Raw genomic sequence first — 20,774 nt, 5'->3', positions numbered from 1 at the left:
GCAGCCATTGTCCCGGGCGCGGGTGCTGCTGTCGCCGCGCACCTGGGTTCGGATGTCAGCCGAGCCGCTCTGCGGATGCTGACTAGGGGAGGGGACCGAACTAACTTAACCCGAGTCTGTCGTGTGCAGAATCGGCGCAGGGGGTTGCTTAGCCCGACCTCGTCCTGCCGCAGAGCTGTACCGGGCACTGAAGCTGGAATAGGCCGGGCCTGGGCCGCGAGCCCGTGGACGCCCAGGTCGGTGAGGGGCGGGGCGGCGCTGGGTGTCCCGTGCGCGCATGCGCAGGGCGTAGGCGGGAACGTGGGGTTGGGAGTGTTGGGTGGGCGACCTGGGACCTTCGCGGGCGGCGCTTCAGTCTCGGGTCCGCGAAGTAGGTGGAGATACTGGTGCAGCTGCAGATTCGGGACTGAGGGCATGAGCGAGTGCTTGTTCGGGTAGTGCTCTTGTCCCAGGCCTGAGAATGCCCAGGTTGGTGAAGACAGGCCATATGCAGAGATGTGGGGAAATCCCGCCTTCCCCTCCTCCAGTGCCAGGCCGGTATAGTGCAGGATATGAGGACTGAAGCCTGGGTTGATAGCAGATTTGGAGGAGAGGGACTGTGCCACTATCCCTGTATTTTGAGTAGGAAGCATGAGATGGGAGGTGAGATTCTGGGCCATTGGCTTGGTGACCCGGGGGCTCCCTGAGTGGTGGAGAGACCAGGTTTGAGTTGCACGTTCTTGCTGCAGAAGAGGCAGTGCTGCTTGAGCGAACCCTCTGAGAATCGTTGATGGGCTGCAGACTCCTACCTTAAAGGAGGGACCAGGGCCGGGAGGCGGCTTCTAGGCGGAGCACTCCCTGCACGTGCTGGGGCGTGGGGTGTGTTTGAATGGGAAGTAGGAATTTGCACTGGTGATCCTGGGACCCAGGTAGGATAGCGCAGGGCTCTAGGCCATTCAAGTCTGGTGGAGACTTTGGGTTGCAGGTGCAGGATTGGTCCACGAAGGACAGAACGGCAGCAGCTGCATGAAATTGACAGCTGTTTGGTAAGGAAGCAGGGTGCCGCGAGCATGAGCACAAAGTAGGCGTTCCCAGAACCTTTGCTCAGGGCCTACTCTGCTTGCAGGCACGAGAATGCCCAGGTTGGTAGAGGGACAGTCTGGGCTGCAGATTTGGACCTGGAGGGGACTGTACTCTGTGGCACCCAGGGGCTCACATTTGGGCTGGAGGAAGCAAAAGGGCCCAGTTCCCATGAGAGCTGCTCTGTCATGAGCTTGAGAACCCCCAGACAGTGAGTGCACAAGTCCCAGGGCTGACTCTGGAATTCTTTGCTCAAGCTACCGTTAGGGTGTTCTGATATTCTGGTGTGCGAACAGGCAGTGGGGCAGGTGACGCTGGAATCCTCCAGAGGCTCTTGAGTACTTGAGGTATCCCGGGTATTGTGGTGCAGATGCAGCTTCTCATCTCAGGAGCAGGGACTGCACAGTACCCTTGGGCTGGCGGAAGGCCCAGGTCCCGGATGCAGATTCTCGGTGTGAGCCTGCTCTGTGTTGTGCCAGCAAGAGGAGGGAACCGAGGAGGGCGGCCCCGTGCAGTCGCTGCTGGAGCTGCAGGTTCTGGTCTTGGGACGCCTGGCATTTGGGCAGAATGGGGAGACATGGGTGGTCCTAGGACTCTGGTACTGCCTGAGATGCCCAGGCGAGTGGAGGGAGCACCTGCAGATTTGGGGTTGCAGAGGATTAGGGCTGCTCCATGTCCCCTTGTGCGCGCGCACGTGCACACACACACACGGGTATTTGGACTGGAAACAGCCTGGAGGTGGGGATTAGAGGGTGCTGGGTTCTTTGTGCAGGGGGTGCCCTAATCACAGCCTGGTGGTACCCAAGTTGGTGGGAAGACAGGATCTCCCTAAGCAGCAGGTGCCCAGAAGGACATTTGGGCAGGAATCTGGGCAGGTGTGGCTCACGTAGGGGCCTGTGGATGTTGGTGGAGGAAATGGTGTCTGTGCAAGTTCAGCCGCATTGTGAGCCCACACTATATTGTTGGAGTGAGAATCCAGTGGGGGTACGGGGGTGTGGGTAAGAGGGAGAGATGCTAAGATGGTGTGTGGGCTGGGATTTGCCAGGGGCTGTTCTAGTCTCAGACCCAGAAATATCGAGCTGGCACAAAGATAGCCGAGGTCCACGTTCTGGGCCTTGGAGGGGGTGGCACGTGCTGGGGTGTGTCAGGAAGCTCCCAGGCCCACGCCCGCTCTGCTGCTGATTCAGGCCTGAGGATACCCGTGTTGGTGGAGGGACCAGGTCTGAGCTACGTGTTCAGGGCTCAGGCGGGTTTGGGGCTGGGAATCCGGCTGGGGCTGTTCTGGTAGGGGCCAGTGGAGCCCAGAATGGTGGGGGCACCACGCCCCAGGTGCAGCCAAGCTCCATGCATATGCTTGGTTATTTGAGCAGGAAGTGGGAGGTGATTCATGACAGGTTGTGAGAGGGTCAGGCCACGTTAATGGAGGGGTGGGATCCTGGGAGGGGTGGGGCTGTGTCACCAGCTTCACGCATTCAGTCAGGGAGTGTGATTCTGGGTGGTCAATCCCAGAAGCCCTGCTCCTTGCCCGAGGAAGGGGTGCTGGTTTAGGGCTGCACATCCAGGTCCTGGCGGGGAAGAGCGCACACTAGGTGGTCCTCGGTGTGCTGGGCATTTGCGAGGATCCCAGAACCTAGTGGGGCAGGGAGGACCTGACGTGTACTGCCAATTTTGGTGGAAGGCAGAAGGCTGTGTTTGGGCATGACTTACAGTTAGGGCATCCAGAGGCCTGGCATAGCCCCACACCAGGTTGGGGCTGCAGAGTCTTGGCCTGGGAGAGGGACTGAGGGACTCTAGCTGCATGCACAGCTTTTCAGGCAAAAACCTCTAGATGCAAGCTTGCCACGGGGAGTGCGTCCTGGAAGCAGAGACTCATCCAGGGAGGGGGGCGCCACGGTGAACCTGGGCCAGGATGCTCTTCTCAGGGCTTCTACCCTTGCAGCTCGGGACCCTCAGGCCTCTGCCTGTGCCTGGAGGAGAGCATGGAAGAGCGGGATGAGAAGCCCCCAGAGCCCCTGAAGACCTGTGCGCAGGTGAGTGGAACTTCCCTCCCTCAAGGAGACCCAGAGCTTAGAGCTTGCTCCTGCCCAAGCCTCACAGCCCAACCCTGCAGGCGTGGGAGCTGACCGGCCCTTCTTTGCAGTGTTTTAGGGGTTTTTGGTCTCCCCCGACTTGATACACTACATTTTAGGAGGCTCCCTGCATTTCCTCACCCTTTTAACCCAGATCATTCTTCCCCGGAGGAATTTGGCACCCTGTATCAGAGGCTCTTTGAGTACTGATTCCGCTGTGGCCAGCAGCTCTCAGATTTGCTTGGGAATGAGTAATGGGAAAAACTGTTTGAGAATGTGCCGTGCGGCAGGAGTGTTAAAGAGTTATGGGGAGGCCATGAAATGCAATATGCTGTGGCCAGTGACGTGATAATGCATATTTCCTGATGCACAAAGTTATGTAGGATCTGTGCTAAGTAAATAATGTTTAGAAATGAGCATCTTTTTTTTTTTTTTAAAGATTATTTAGAGAGAGGGAGAGAGAGCACATGTGAGCAGGGGGAGAGGGAGAGAGAGAATCCCAAGCAGACTCTGTGCTGAACATAGAGCCCAACGCAGGGCTCGATCTCACGACCCTGAGATCACAACCTGAGCCGAAACCAAGAGTCAGGCACTTAACTGACTACACCACCCAGATGCCCCTAGAAATGATCATCTTTTTTTTTTCTTTTTAAATATTCATTTATCCCAGGCAGACTCCGTGCTGAGCATGGGGCCTGATACAGGGCTCGATCTCATGACCCTGAGGTCATGACCCAAGCTGAAAACAAGAGTCAGATGCTTAACTGACTGTACCACTCAGGTGCCCCCAGAAATGATCATCTTTTTAAAATTTTTATTATTTTTTTAAAGATTTTATTTATTTATTTGTCAGAGAGAGAGAAAGACAGAGCACAAGCAGGGGGAGCAGCAGGCAGAGGGAGAAGCAGGCTCCCCGCTGAGCAAGGAGCCCAGTGCAGGACTCAATCCCAGGGTGTTGGGAGAGATCATTGTTGTTTTTTTTTTAAAAGGGATGTAGTTTGTGTGTGTATAGAAAATGTGTTAGAAGACTGTAAATATGCCAGTTAACAAAGATTATGTGCAAGTTACACCCCAAGCGACTTTATGTTTTCATTTACTTATCTATCATTTTCTGCTTCTGTACGGCACATTTTAAGGTTAAGAAATCAACAATTTAAAGCATTTCCCTACAACAAATATTCTTTGAAAACATGTAGCTTCTTAAAAATGTTCAGTTAGAATTTCACCTCCCCCTTCCTAAACGGTTCAATCCTGAAGCCATTAGGTGGGGCACAGCTGGGCAGGGGTCTGCGGTTGAGGGAGGGCTCCCTCCGGTGGGGTGAGGAGGGTGTCCCTGTGGGGGGGGACTAGTGACCAAACAGGGTGAGGAAGGTGGCATCGAGAGAGCCCAAGTGGGGTGAGGTGAGTGTCCGTCTGGGGGAAGGGGATCTGCTTTGGGGTGACGGAGCCAGAGCAGGTGAGAAGGGCATCCACAGAGGAGACAGCCCAAGTGCCGTGAGTCTGTGCAAAAAGTGGCCCATGGGGTGTAAGATGTACACCCATGTCAGGGTTGGGGGCACCTCACAGCGTGGTGCGTCACAGCTGAAGCAGGATGAGGTTATCAACTAACGAGGGTCGCCTAGGGTGGGGTATCACAGCCCGAGCCCAGGTTGGAAGTCGAGGGCATCCACACGGAGTCCCAAGTCCAAACCGCATGAGAGTGAGTCCCTGAGAAGAGGCCACCTGTCTGCAGAGTCCGAGCCCGAGGAGGGTGAGGAGGGCCCCTTGGCCAAGTCCAGGTGGGCCGAGGGGCATCTGTGTGGGAGAGGGAGCGGCAGTGGGGATGGGAGACGAGTGACTCACAGGGGCGTTGGTCAGGTGAGTAAATATAATAAAGGTCATGGGAGCAGGGTTCTCAGTCAGATGTGGCAAGAGGAACAGTGGAATGAACTTCAGTGTTCAGTGGGGATTGTGGGGACTGATGTGGCTCGTGGTTTTTAGTAGATGTAGCTGTAGAAATACGTAGAGGTGTGTGTGTGTGTGTGTGTGTGTGTGTGTGTGTGTGTGTAGAGACCTACACACGTATACTCCTATTTCCATCCACTGTCAGGGCCTAGGAGCAGTGACGTTCTGATACCAATATGCCCGCCTGGTGCCCAGATTTCCACCTCTTGCCCCAGAATTTATGGGCTTACTGTAAATGGATATTTAGTGTTCCATGTTTGCGGTTACAAATAGCACTGCTGTAAATGTTCTTCTGTCTGATTCCCTGTACAGTTGACCCTTGAGCAATGTGGGGGTTAGGGACACCGACACCCTTTATAGTCGAAAATCCATGTCTAACTTTTGACTCTCCCAAACCTTAACTACTAATAGCATACTGTTGACCAGAAGTCTTACAGATAACATAAGCTATCAACTAATGCCCATTTTGTAACTTTTTTAAAAATTGTATTTATTTATTTGAGAGAGAGGGAGGGAGCATGGGCAGGGAGAGGGGTGGAGGGAGAAGCGGACTCCCCGCTGAGCAGAGAGCCCGATGTGGGACTTGATCCCAGGACCCCAAGATCACGACCTGATCCGAAGGCAGACACTTAATGGACTGAGCCACCCGGGCACCCCTACATATTTTCTATCTTATATGTATTATATGCTGTATTTTTATAATAAAATAAGCTAGAGTAAAGAAAATATTACCAAGAAAATCATAAAGAAGAAAAAAATACATTCACAGTACCATACTGTATTTATCAGAAAAAAAATCCAGTTATTAACGGATCCACGCAATTCAAGTTGGTGTTGTTCAAGGGTCGACTGTACGCATGTGCAAGAGGTTTAGAGGGAGTGATGCATTTAATTTACATAAGTACATTCACACTTTGTCAAAGCTACAAGTAAAGCATGCTTCGATTGTGACCATTGGCGTTCTACTTTAAGCTAGTGACTTTGGGTATTTTTCTGGGAACCTTCGTAGTCCTTTTGCCATTTTTTTCTCTGTTACACGACTGAACTAGCCATCTGTTCATTATAATTTTTACTTTCATCGCATATTGCCTAGCCAGTGTAAGTAAGGTCCCGTGGGAGGTGCCAGGGAGCAAGATGACCTAGTTCTCACAGAAATGCACTTCTTGTATATTCCAAGGCTACGCAGGAGAGAGAAACATCTTCCTTCTTGTATTAGTCATCTGTGGTTTCAGACCTCAAAGCTCAGCAGCTTAAAACAAGCAACTTTTATGATCACACATAGTTTCTCAGGGTCAGGGGCCTGGGAGCAGCGTGTCTGGGTGTTTCTGGTGCTCAGTGTCTCCGACGACGGTAAATTGCCGTCGCTTGTCGGCCCAGGCTGCTCTCTTCGGAAGGCTTGACTGGGTAGGAGGACCCCCCTTGCCAGCTCACTCACGTGGCTGTTGGCAAGAGGCCTCAGTTCCACACCACACAGACCTCTCCCCAGAGCTGCACACAACACAGCAGCTGGTTTCTCCTGGAGCAAAGGACCTGAGAGAGAAGAGAGAGAGAAGAGAGGGAGTGCTTAATTGCACACAGCCAAGGTGGGAGCCACAGTGTCTTTTATCATCTGATTGCAAAAGTGACACAACATCACTTCTTCTTTTTTTATTTTATTTTTATTTTTATTTTTTTAAAGATTTTATGTATTTATTCGACAGAGATAGAGACAGCCAGCGAGAGAGGGAACACAAGCAGGGGGAGTGGGAGAGGAAGAAGCAGGCTCACAGCGGAGGAGCCTGACGTGGGGCTCGATCCCATAACGCCGGGATCACGCCCCGAGCCGAAGGCAGACGCCTAACCGCTGTGCCACCCAGGCACCCCTCTCCTTTTTTTAAAGTTTGATTGACTGATTGATTTATACGAGAGAGAGAGCATGGTGGGGGGATCAGAGGGAGAAGCAGACTCCCCAGTGAGCAGGGAGCCTGATGCAGGGCTCGATCCCAGGACCCTGAGATCACGACCTGAGCCAAAGGCAGACGCTTAACCGACTGAGCCACCCAGGCACCCCAGCATCACCTCTTCTGTAATCTGCTAGTCACATAGACTCAGCCTGGTACCTGTGGGCAAGGACTACATAGGGTGTGAATGCCAGGAGGGTCGGGATCATTAGGGGCCATCTTGGAAGCTGGCTAGCACACTTCTCAGCTCTGAATGTCCTCTAGTAAATTTTAGTCATTATCAGAAGATGCACCAGTACTTTGTTTGGGCTGATGGCTCTCAGTTACAGCCCCGGCGGGGAGAGAAATCAGGGGAGCCCAAGTCTTGGTGCTCAGTGAGGGTTGTCAGTCCAGTGAGCCAGCGTGTTGGACGTCACCTGGGAGATTTCAATGACTTACACATTGGAAGTAGCTGGGCCAGGGAAGGCCGTGCCTGCCTTCGGGGACTGAGACCAAAACCCTGCCACGCGGGTGGCAGAGCCTCACCTGTCCCCTATCAGTGTCAACATGCAGAGTTGCTCTTAAGTGTTCTCATCATCCAAAAAAATCATGACTGTGTGATGTGCTGGACATGTTAACTAGCTTGTGATACTCATTTCATAGTGTCCACATATCTAAAACATGTCACGTTGTTCACCTTAAGTAGATAGTTTTCATCAAGCGTACCTCAGTAAAGCTGTAAAATAACTAAATAAATTGTTAATAGTGGGGGGGGGGAAAGGCTTTTAATTTCATTCATATACCCCAAACCCTGCTGTGTGTCTAACCCTGTCAAATTCAGGCAACTCACATTGTGCACCTACTCAGTACTGAGAATACAAAGATGAAAAATACACAATTCTTTACAGCACCGAGCTCGTGACCCAGGGAAGAGGCGTAGAAATGGAAGCAAATAATACAAGGAGAGTGATTTTGTTGTTACAGTAAAGATCCGATAAAAACAGCTAAGAAATCCTAAGGGAAGAAGAGATGAGACTTTGTGCTGTCCGGGAACGCTTCCTGGAAGAGAGGGCCTACATGATGAGACTTCGAGCGGTGGGGTAGAGGAAAGGGGTGGAGTTTGGATCAGGCAGTTGGTGCTTGGATCATCTCTGGTGAACTTCATGGACTTAAACAAGTTTACTAAATGTTATTATCATTAATCTCTGCATTGCTGAAAGAGACATATTACTCCTCTCTCCAAAAATGTTTAGGTAATTGGGGACCTAGGGTGGCTCAGTCAGTTAGGTGTCTGACTCTTGACTTTGGTTCGGGTCATGATCTCAGGGTTTTCGGATTGAGCCCCACATCGGGCTCCCTGCTCAGTGGGAGTCTGCTTCTCCCTCTGCTCCTCCCAACCCACCCCCTCATGCTCTCTTTCTCTCTCATATAAATAAAATAAATATCAACCACTTTTGCAGCGAGGGAAGACTTGTTTGGCATTGTCGCACATCAGGAATGTGATTTCTCTCCGCAGCTGAGTTTCCGTGATACAGGAGTCAAAACTTCTTGGCTCCCTTGGACCATCTGTTTTGAAATTTTGAAGTTGTTATTTTGGCCTTTGAGTTTGGTTTCTTCATTCCTGTTCTTTGGCACCCGGAGCTCTTTGGTAATGCCCACGCGGCCACTGCAAAGCACTTTAACCATCCTGCTGTTTGCGCTGGGCAGTCATGCAGGCAGCTTGTCCGCTGAGCTTTCTCCTTGGGCCTTCTTTACGATGAGGCAGCTGCAGCGCACAGAGGAGGGGAGGCGGGGGAGGCAGAGAGAGAGCGAGAGCTCGGGCATGTGGGTGCAGCACTGCAGGGAGGTTGTAGCAATGTAAACCTCCATTGAGGGGGTATGATGCTCTTGACTGGTGGGCCACCAGGGTGGGAGTCCTTAGCAACGGGCAGAAGAAACAGTCCACGCGGTCGGGATTTGGGTTGCAGAGAGCAGTCTGAGTGACTAAATAAATATAAAGAGGATAATGGGAGCTGGATAAGGTACACAAATGGAGAGCAGGAAGGCTAGAATCAACTGTGTTGTTGAATTGTAATTGGAGACGTGAATTTATAGCCTCTAATATATACAGAGAAGTAGTTACAGAAATAGAGATTCGATATTATCTGATTTAAAGAGGCGAGCATCTTTTGGTGTATTCATTGGCCATTTTATTTCTTCATAGGTGAGTTGCATGTGCATTTTTTTCTGTCCCTTGCCATTAAAGGCACCTTTTTAACTGATTTAGACCAAGCCTTATAGTATGGATTCTTACGGATGGTGCCTTTGTCGTGTGTGGTGCTTTTTGCCAAATGTTTTATGAAGTTAATTTTTGGACCTTTTTCTTAATGATTCTTTGGTCGTGCTGTATTCCTGTTTTATTTGCTTATAATTCTGTGATCCAGTAATTCCGACAACATGGTTGTACAGTTCTTTTCACCCACATAGTGTCTGGAGTCACTCAGCTCCGTATAGCTGGGAGCCGGGCCGGCCTAGAAGATCCACAAAGACCTCATGCCCACGTCCGGTGCCTCGTAGCCCCTCCAGATGCCCCCTGTCACTCCACGTGGCTAGCTTGAGCTTACCAATGGGAGGGAACAAGTTTTGTAGGTGGGATGTGTTAAAACAGGTGGTTTTTCAAATCCGGGCCTACTCACAGTGGGAATTTTGAGCCACGACCTAGCTTCCTGGTTATTTTCCTTTTGCTCATCTGTTTTGCTTTCTCAGGACTCTCTCCTTCCTCAAGAGATTATCATCAAGGTCGAGAGAGAAGATGCTGGGTCACTGGCCCTTCCGTCTCAGGTGAGTTGGCCTCTCTAACATTAGGGCTTGTACATGGTTGGTTGGTGGCAGGGACCAGGTTGAAGTGAGCTGGGAGGTGAGCAGAAAGAGAGGAGACGGAGGTACAGGTGGACAACTTTTACAAAAACTTAATTAGTTCTCATGTCACGGATTGAAGAGAGTGATAGCTGTAAAGAGGTTTGAGGCTGAGGGCTTTTTTCCCCCCCTTTAAAGGATTGAAAAGCTTTGACTGTATTTCAGTGGTTGCAGAAAGAAGTAAGTGGAGAAAAAGAAGTTAATTAGGAGAGGAGTTAAAACGACAAAGCAGAGTCCTTGATTAGTGCCGAGGACTTCTTTCATGTGAACATGTTGGCTCTGCAGAGGAGGGAGGACCCGTACAGGAAGAAGGAGGGTGAGGGAATTCTTGGAATGCTTGGATTCTTCTTTGGGAGCAATCCGGTGGCTATCTGTTGGGCATGGGGCTGGGAATTGGAATGGAGAGGTACTTGACATGGGTAGAGAAGGCTGAAAACAATACTGTTGGATTTTGAGAGATAGGCAGCCCCAGTAGGTATAACAGGGTTGCTGGTTAGTCCAAAAGGATCATTCTGGGGCGCCTGGGTGGCACAGCGGTTAAGCGTCTGCCTTCGGCTCAGGACGTGATCCCGGCGTTATGAGATCAAGCCCTACATCAAGCTCTTCCACTATGAGCCTGCTTCTTCCTCTCCCACTCCCCCTGCTTGTGTTCCCTCTCTCGCTGGCTGTCTCTATCTCTGTCAAATAAATAAAATCTTTAAAAAAAAAAAAAGGATCATTCTGAGATAGTGACTACTGACCACTGATAGTACTCTACCCAGCTGCTCTTGTGAGTTTTCTTTCCCAATGGTATTCCGGAACCTTTCTGTAGATCATACATAGATTGGCATTCAGATTTGTTCCTATAGCCAGGTACATTCAGTGAAAGCCCATAGGGCAAGGTACTGTTTGAAAGAGGATTTCTTAAAGATCAAATAGAAAGATTATAATGAACGATCCAGGGGCGCCTGGGTGGCACAGCGGTTAAGCGTCTGCCTTCGGCTCAGGGCGTGATCCTGGCGTTATGGGATCGAGCCCCACATCAGGCTCCTCTGCTGTGAGCCTGCTGCTTCCTCTCCCACTCCCCCTGCTTGTGTTCCCTCTCTCGCTGGCTGTCTCTACCTCTGTCGAATAAATAAATAAAAATCTTAAAAAAAAATAATGAACGATCCAATTTCTCTAATTGGAAAAATTAAGATGGAAAAGATAAAAGGGGCATTAAATGGGACAGAAAAGAATATAGACCAGTGGTTAGTAATAGTAGATACTTGAATTCAGTAATGTCCCTAAACCGTCAAAGAATGGAAAGAGTAAGGGAGAGCAGTCTGGTGTCGTAATCAGAGAGTTCTGCCTGTGTGACTTGAGAGGTGGAGTACTTTATGGTGATTTCAAGGTCAGGGGTCTCACCCTAAGAGTAGGGTACTGAGGAGCAATTCTAGGGGCTGGGAGCTGGGCTAGAACTAGGCGTTGATGGCTGAGAACACGTTAGGCAAAGTTGAGTATCCATCCCAGCCACTGACTTCAGACATATGTGTTAATTCTCTATGCTTCTAGCTGTTCACCTGAAAAAAAGGTGCTGCTACTAGTATTTTCTCTCAGGGACCTTGTGAGAATTCAATTGAATGATAGTTCATGCAACGTGCTTAGCTCTCAGCCTGAGAACACACAGAAAGTGCCTCATTAAAGTCAGTTAGTTTTAGGGGCACACCTGGGTGGGGCACTCAGTTAAGTGTCTGACTCTTGGCTTTAGTTCCTGATCTCAGGGTCATGAGATCGAGCCCCGCGTTGGGTTCTGTGTTCAGCATGGAGTCTGCTTAAAATTCTATCTCCCTAGGGGCGCCTGGGTGGCACAGCGGTTAAGCGTCTGCCTTCGGCTCAGGGCGTGATCCCGGCGTTATGGGATCGAGCCCCACATCAGGCTCCTCCGCTATGAGCCTGCTTCTTCCTCTCCCACTCCCCCTGCTTGTGTTCCCTCTCTCGCTGGCTGTCTCCATCTCTGTCAAATAAATAAATAAAATCTTAAAAAAAAAAAAATTCTATCTCCCTCTCCCTCTGCCCCTCCCCTCTAAAATAAATAAATAAATCTTTAAAAAATAAAGTCAATTAGTTTTGTATTATTATCAGAGAACTCTACAAATGGATGCTAGAGACAGTGCAAGATGAGATAATACAAGTTCTTGAGGTAGAGGATAAATCCGAGGTATTATAGTTTTTCAGGGGATGGGGGTTAGTGTTCAGGTGGTTGGTAGGACAGAGGTCCAAGGAGTAAGGTAAACAGTGTGAGTTTTAGTGTAACTGGGAGGACACACACCTTCCACCTTTGATGCTGAGTGACCGTGAGCCTGCGGGGCCTACAGAGGAGGGGGTCATTGGGGGAAATGTAGGTTTCCACGAACACGGGGATATAGAGGGAACATTTGGTGATGATGTTGAAGCTGTAGGATTTCGTTATTTAGAAGTAGAGCGCCCAAGGACACAGTTGAAGGGCTTGGGAAGGAATTTTGAGGAATGAGGAGTTTGGCACAGGTGAAAAGAAGGATAGAGTAAGTGGAGATGAAAGTCGAGAAAAACCAGTATCCACACATTGAAGGGACTTTTCAAATGGGTGTGTGATAGGCCTGTGAGATTCAGGTGAGAGAGAGGACTTAGAATTCTGACCAAAAGTCAGATTATTTTGATATAATACGAAGTCTGTTGATCCTATGGATTCACTCATTGAAATCATTTGCCAAATACGTATTTCGTAACTACCGTACACAACGCTATGCTAAGCACTGGAGTTACAGTTACAAGCTATCACTACCTTACCCCTGCCCTCATGGATTGCGGCCCAGTGACAAAGATGACCACTATGCAAATGAACAGAAAGTGTGGTGAGTCTTATGATAGAAATCCGTGGAACTTTTGGAACATATAGCTGGGGGTGGAGTCGGAGGGAGGGGTGCTAATCTAGTTTGGTATTATTTATTTGACATTTGAATAAGCTTGATTTTTTTCCTTTTTTTTTTAAATAATAATATATTTTTATTATGTTATGTTAGTCACCATACAGTACATCCCTGGTTTTTGATGTAAAGTTTGATGATTCATTAGTTGCATATAACACCCAGTGCACCATGCAATACGTGCCTTCCTTACTACCCATCACCAGCCTATCCCATTCCCCCCCCCAGGCCCTCAGTTTGTTTCTCATAGTCCATAGTCTCTCATGCTTCATTCCCCCTTCTGATTACTCCCCCTTTCTTTATCCCTTTCTTCCCCTACCGATCTTCCTAGTTCTTATGTTCCATAGATGAGAGAAACCATATGATAATTGTCTTTCTCTGCTTGACTTATTTCACTTAGCATTATCTCCTCCAGTGCCATCCATGTTGCAGCAAATGTTGAGAACTCGTTCTTTCTGATAGCTGAGTAATATTCCATTGTATATAAGGACCACAACTTCTTAATCCAGTCATCTGTTGAAGGGCATCTCGGCTCCTTACACGATTTAGCTATTGTGGACAATGCTGCTATGAACATTGGGGTGCATATGGCTCTTCTCTTCACTATGTCTGTATCTTTGGGGTAAATACCCAGTAGTGCAATGGCTGGATCATAGGGTAGCTCCATTTTTAACTTTTTAAGGGACCTCCACACTGTTTTCCAGAGTGACTGTACCAACTTTCATTCCCACCAACAATGTAGGATGGATCCCCTTTCTCCACATCCTCTCCAACAATTGTTGTTTCTTGCCTTGTCAATTTTTTGCCATTCTAAGTGGCGTAAGGTGGTATCTTAGTGTGGTTTTGATTTGAATTTCCCTGATGGCTAATGATTTTGAACATTTTTTCATGTGCCTGTTAGCCATTTGTATGTCTTCATTGGAAAAGTGTCTATTCATATCTTCTGCCCATTTTATGATTTGTTTATTTGTTTCTCTCGTATTGAGTTTGAGAAGTTCTTTGTAGATCTTGGATACCAGTCTTTTATCTGTAGTATCATTTGCAAATATATTCTCCCATTCTGTGGGCTGCCTCTTAGTTTTTTGGACTGTTTCCTTGGCTGTGCAGAAGATTTTTATCTTGATGAAGTCCCACAAGTTCATTTTATCTTTTGTTTCTCTTGCCTTTGGAGACGTGTCATGAGAAAGGTTGCTGTGGCCGATGTCGTAGAGGTTGCTGCCTATGCTCTCCTAGGATTTTGATAGATTCCTGTCTCACATCGAGGTCTTTCATCCATTTAGAGTTTATCGTTGTGTATGGTGTGAGAGAGTGGTCAAGTTTCATTCTTTTGCATGTAGCTGACCAATTTTCCCAGCACCATTTATTGAAGAGACTGTCTTTTTTCCACTGGATGTTTTTTCCCGCTTTGTCAAAGATTAGTTGCCCAAAGAGCTGAGGGTCCATTTCTGGAGTCTCTGTTCGGTTCCATTGGTCTATGTGTCTGTTTTTATACCAGTACCATGCTGTCTTTGTGATCACAGCTTTGTAGTACAGCTTGAAATCCAGCATTGTGATGCCCCCAGCTTTGTTTTTCCTTTTCAACAATTCCTTGGCGATTCGGGGCCTTTTCTGGTTCCACACAAATTTAAGGGCTGTTTGTTCGAGCTCTTTGAAAAATGTCATTGGTATTTTGATCGGGATAGCATTGAAAGTGTAAATTGCTCTGGGTAGCGTGGACATTTTAACTATGTTCATTCTTCCGATCCATGAGCATGGAATATTTTTCCATCTTTTTGTGCCTTCTTCAATGTCTTTCAAGAGTGATTTGTAGTTTCTAGAATATAGATCCTTTACGTCTCTGGTTAAGTTAATTCCAAGATAACGTATGGTTTTTGGTGCTATTGTAAATGGGATGATTCCCTAATTTCTCTTTCTTCAGTCTCATTGTTCGTGTATAGAAATGCAACTGATTTCTGAGCATTGATTTTGTATCCCGCCACATTACTGAATTGCTCTATAACTTCTAGTAGTTTGGGAGTGGATTCTTTTGGGTTTTCCATATGGAGTATCATGTCATCTGCGAAGAGAGACGGTTTGACTTCTTTGCTGATTTGGATACCTTTTATCCCTTTTTGTTGTCTGATTGCTGTTGCAAGGACTTCTAGTACTGTGTTGAATAATAATGGTGAGACAGGGCATCCTTGTCATATTCCTGTTCTTAAGGGAAAGGCTTCCAGCTTTTCCCCATTGAGAATGATATTTGCTGTAGGCTTTACATAGATGGTTTTTATGAGATTGAGGAATGTACCCTCTATCCCTATACTCTGAAGGGTTTTAATCAGGAAAGGATGCTGTATTTTGTCAAATGCTTTTTCTGCATCTATTGAGAGGATCATACGATTTTTGGCTTTTTCCTGTTGATAAAATCTATCACACTGATAGATTTGCGAATGTTGAACCACCCTTGCATCCCAGGGATGAATCCCACTTGGTCATGATGGATAATCCTTTTAATGTACTGTTGGATTCTATTAGCAAGGATCTTGTTGAGAATTTTGGGTGATTTTTTTAAAGGTTTTATTTATTTATTTGAGAGAGAGTGAGGACAAGTGGAGGAAGGGAGGAGGGACAAGCAGACTCCTGCTGAGCAGGTAGCCCAATGCGAGACCCGAACCCAGGACCCTGAGATCATGACCAGAGCTGAAGTCAGACACTTAACTGACTGAGCCCCCAGGTGCCCCTGAACAGCTTGATATTAAAGGGACCTGTGTTGGGCCTGGGTACGCCAGTCGTTAGCGTCTGCCTTCAGCTCAGGGCGTGATCCCGCGTGCCGGGATCAGATCCCACATCAGGCTCCTCGCTATGAGCCTGCTTCTTCCTCTCCCACTCCCCTGCTGTGTTCCCTCTCTCGCTGGCTGTCTCTCTGTCACATAAATAAATAAAATCTTAAAAAAAAAAAAATAAAGGGACCTGTGTTAAACAGTGAAGGGGAGTGTTTATTAAAAGGAAATATGGACTGGAGCTTGAGAGTTTGCATTGGAGCTTGGAAAAGTATGAACATGCAGATCCACGTTCAACATAGGTGGCAGTATGCAAATGATATTTCTGAATCCCGTTTGGGCTAATCGGAAACTTGAGGTTTCAGTGAAATGCATGGGTCCCAACTAGAAAAATGCAGGTACAGCAGTATTTTGCAGGAGTTACCTGGGATTCAAGGACTTTGTCCGTTCAGTGAACACAGCTCAGGAACACTAGGTCTACTTAAAAGCCTTTAGTGACAAGTGGCATAACATTCCCGGCTTTGGCTGCCTTTGGATAAGGACAGATCACACGCAGCACTTTATTGGATCAAAATGCCTGCCCAGTAGTCTTGGAAATCGGTCCTTTCTATCTTAGGGAGGCAGTCAGGAGACCCTCTACATGACAGTAACAACAGTGCGTCTCCTAAGGCTCTACAGTGTAGCTCTGAGTGTGGACAAATAGAACTGTCCTCTCAAGACTGAGAGTTCAAGATAAAGGTCAATTGGCTGTCAATTAATTTTTCAGAGTTCTCAAATCTAATAATCTTTGCTTAGAATTTTTTTCATTTAAGCTTTAGGTAGTTAATATACAGTGCAATATTGGTTTCTGGAATAGAATTCAGTGATTCCTCACTTACATACAACACCAGGTGTTTATCATAACAAGTGCCTTCCTTGATAGCCATCACCCATCTATCCCATTTGCCAGCCTTTGGCTTTTTGTTAAGTGAGTTGCTAATAGCTTTTCATATATTGACAGTTAATTCACCAAACAACCCATTGAGTTGGGTATAATTAAGCCTAAGAAATAGAATTGAGATAAACTCACCTTAGAAGACAGATGGTCACATTGAACATATTTTTAAAATTCAGACCTTTTTTTTTAAGATTTAAAAAAATTTATTAGAGCATGAGCCAGGGGTGGGTAGAGGGGCAGAGGGAGAGGGAGATTCCCCACTGAGCAGTAGGCCCCACATGGGACTCCATCCCAGGACCCTGGGATTATGACCTGAGCTGAAAGCAGACACTTTACCGACTGAACCACGCAGTGCCCCAACCTTTGCTCTTAATAGGTGAGAAAACCCATCTCTTTCCAAATCCAGTGTTCTTAACCTATACGTACTGTCTTTCATTAAGGCCTACATTTCATCTTCTATCTCACGCATCAGTAAAGTAAAGCCTATGGGCCAAATCTAACCCACCACCTGCTTTTGTAAATAAAACTTTATTGTAACATAGCCACACTCATTTGTTTATACATTTTCTGTGCCTGCTTTCTTGTTGCAGGAGAGCTGAGTAGTTGTGATAGAGACTGAATGGCTTGCAAAGCCTGAAATATTGACTCTCTGACCTTTGACAGAAAAGTATGCCGACCCTGTTTTTTTAGCTTCTTGGGAATTTGGAGGGAATTCCTAAGTGGGATTAGATTCACCAGTGTAAAAATCAGAATAAACATTTTCTTCAAGGTGAACAAGAGAGCAAACAATTTATATCTGTTCTGACCCAGTGTTTCTCTTTGGGGTTGTATAAACAGGTCCAGCATCCAAAACCCAAAGGGGCTTATATAAAAGGGACCTGTACACCTTGCCTAGAATCTCGGACAGTGAGGACAGTTTCCAGGCCATCAAGTTTTCCTTCTTCCGTTTGTCGAACTTTTCCTCCTTTGTGAACATTGGAAGAAAATGATGCCCAGCTAAGCGGGAATGTGTGTCCTATTTTAGGAAGGGTGAACTTCAAAATTGTGACTGTGGACTTCACTCAGAAGGAAGAAGGCACTTTGAACCCTGGTCAGAGGACCCTGGACAGAGATGCGATCCTAGAGAACCACAGGGACCTGGTCTCTTGGGGTAAGAATGAATGAAGTTTGTCTATTGAAATGATTCCAGTTGGTTACGAGCTATGGAGTTCAGAGGTCAGAATGATTTTGACCACACATAGATTCGTGTGTGCTTTTTCCCCAATGAAGATTTAATTTTAATTTGTAGGGTATCAAAGGCACAGATTCTTGGGTTTGAGCTTGTGCAGTCTTCATAGTTCCTAAAGGCCAAAGACAGGGACCAAATTCTGCAGTGATTTTCTTTGGTCTCAGCCCAAACACCCTAAGTCTATATTGGTCCCTACGAGCTTCTCAAACCAGATGTAGTCTCCTTGGGGAGCAAGAGGATGAGTATAAACATTTCCTAACATATATATCCAGGTGAGAAACACACACTTAGAAATCATTACAGGTATTGAAGGTTAATTTCAAAATCCCCATAGGGCATGCTACATTTCTCCATCTCCCACTCCTAGTGGACTGTATACGTTGCCACTCTTTCCAGGTGTACTCTCTGTGCTTGACCTAGTAGACTGGCCTCTGCTTCTAAGCTAATCCCCATTCTTTCTCACTTGCAACCACAGGAATCCATCGGGCATAATAGCCCCTAAGGCATTTAGGGGAACGGATACCAGTGCCCTCATTCTTTGTCTTGGTTCACCAAGTAGTCTGCCCATGTCTTACTGACACGCCTCCAGAAATTCCTAGAAATGTACATACTGTTCTCTATTTCAGTGAACATGTGTCTAGCACTAAAGAGGGTAGAAAGGACTCTGGTTCTTTTGCTAAGATTTACAAGTTGTTTTGTTATTCTGTAGATTTTGTACAGGTGACCTAATTTTGGAATATGAAGATATTCGGCATCTAAAGTCTTTTATTTAGAAACACTGAATTTTAATACCATGTTATTGTTGGGCTCTGGTACTTCTCTGCTTACTGTTCCATCCCACCCTTCTGTTTTCTTAATCCAGGTTATGGGACCATAGCTGAAAACAAATCCATATATGTTTTGCATATCTGTTTGTTAGCTTTTCCCCCAGTATTCCAACTCTAACATCGTTTGGCTAGGATGTTTTATTTTGCTTTCTTCTAGACTTGGCAGGCACTTGGAAGGAGAGAATCAACATCAAAGCAGAACATTTTGATGATGAACCATCCCATGCAGTGAAGTTAGAAAGGTTGACAAGAGATGATCCTTGGTTATCTTGTGTGAAGAAGTTCAGGATTTAAGGACCAGTTGGAAAAGCAACAGGAAAACAAGAGAGACTTTTGAAGGAAATGGCATTTACTCACAGGAAGCGGTTACTTATGAGACAGTCTATAAAAGTGATGAACTTGAAGAGAAGAGTGGTCTGGATTCCAGTCTTCTTTCACCCCAGATGATACCCATAAGAAACCATTTTCATAAACATGCCTCACATGTTAAAAAATTGCATTATAATTCTATCGTAAACACTCATGAGATGATTAATGACAGTGAAAAACTCTGTGAGAATAATGAACATGGAAACCCTCACCAAAACATTCACCTTATTCAGTTTACAAGAACTCAAACAGGAGATAAATCCTATGGATTCAGTGACAGTATTCAATCTTTTTAGCCATGATGTACCCCTAAATATACATCAGAAAATGCACGCAAGAGGAAGATCCTTAGATTTTAAGGAATGTGGGCAAGTTTTGAACCACAGTATATCCCATGAACAACAGAGAGAATACCTGTTGAAGAGAGTCAATATAACTGTAGTAAAACCTCCCAGAGTTCATCCCTTGCTCAGAACATGAGAAGCCATTCTGAAGAGAAACCCTTTGAATGTAATCAGTGTGGAAATCCTAGCTGGAGCTCTCATCTTGTTGCACATCAGAGAACTCATACGGGGGAAACCTTATGAATGTAATGAGTGTGGGAAATCCTTCAGCCGGAGCTCTCACCTTGTTTCTCACCAGAGAACTCATACTGGAGAGAAACCTTATAGATGTAACCAGTGTGGAAATCTTTTAGCCAGAGCTATGTTCTTGTGGTGCATCAGAGAACTCATACTGGAGAGAAGCCTTATGAATGCAGTCAGTGTGGAAAGTCATTCAGGCAGAGCTACAAACTTATTGCCCATCAAAGAACTCACACCGGAGAGAAGCCCTACAGTGCAGTCAATGTGGGAAATCATTTATCCAGAGCTATAAACTTATTGCACATCAAGAATTCATACTGGAGAGAAACCCTGAGGTGCAATCAATGTGGAAAGTCCTTCAGTCAAAGTTACAAACTTGTTGCCCATCAGAGAACTCACACAGGAGAAAAACCCTTTGAATGTAATCAGTGTGGAAAATCCTTCGGCTGGAGCTCTCAGCTTGTTGCACATCAGAGAACTCATACTGGAGAGAAACCCATATGATAATGAGTGTGGAAATCTTCATCACGCAGTTCTACTCGTATTGCATCAGAAGCTCATCTGGACTGCGTTGAATTAACCTGTGGAGAGTCTTTGCAGCAGTTCGTGGACATCGAGAAACTTACTGGAGAAAACCCTATGAGTACAGTGTGAGGGAGTCCTTAGGCAGAGTTCATGCCTTACTCAACATCAAAGAACTCATACTGGAGAGAAACCCTATGAATGTAATCAGTGTGGAAAAACATTCAGCTTGAGTGCTCGACTTGTTGTAAAGAACTCATACTGGAGAAAAGCCCTTTACGTGTAATCAGTGTGGGAAAGCTTTCTTAGTTCTAAACTTATTAGGCATCAGGCAACTCATACTGAGGAGAAACCCTATGAATGTAACTAGTTTGGAAATCTTTGAGCCAGAGTATTTTTTTCCTTTTTCTTGCATTTCTTTCTCCTTCCCTCCATTTTTTCTTTTCTTTTCTTTCTTTTTTTTTCTTTCTTTTTCTTTTCTTTCTTTCTTTCTTTCTTTCTTTCTTTCTTTCTTTTTCTCTCTATTCTCTTCTTTACTTTCTTTTAAATGTCAACCTTCTGTTATTGTGTACCTGAGAGTTTGTTCTGGAGAAGAAAGAAAAACAGTGAATCACATGTTTTACCTAATAATTTTTATTAAAAAGTCAAACTTGGCCTTTTGACACATTGCCCATAAGTAGTAAATGGATGCTTTTTCCTTGCAGAAAGCACTCTGACCTGAATCTGAGGAAATTACCA

At 46.4% G+C, this 20,774-nt stretch overlaps 1 protein-coding gene across 1 annotated transcript in view; it reads left to right on the top strand.

Annotated features, from left to right (window-relative positions):
* Nucleotides 1-20,774, top strand: part of ZNF180 (zinc finger protein 180) — a 51,375-nt gene continuing 30,601 nt past the window's right edge. The window contains exons 1-3 of the mRNA XM_040634125.1: nt 1-236; nt 2,999-3,089; nt 9,737-9,811. Of these exons, the coding sequence (XP_040490059.1) occupies nt 76-236; nt 2,999-3,089; nt 9,737-9,811 (327 nt within the window). The 5' untranslated portion in view covers nt 1-75. The remainder of the gene's footprint in view (nt 237-2,998; nt 3,090-9,736; nt 9,812-20,774) is intronic.

Source organism: Ursus maritimus, unplaced genomic scaffold (assembly GCF_017311325.1).
Source record: "Ursus maritimus isolate PB19 unplaced genomic scaffold, ASM1731132v1 scaffold_19, whole genome shotgun sequence".
NCBI lineage: Eukaryota > Metazoa > Chordata > Mammalia > Carnivora > Ursidae > Ursus > Ursus maritimus.
Note: the sequence above shows the minus strand (reverse complement) of the source record. Positions and strands in the feature narration are given on the sequence as shown.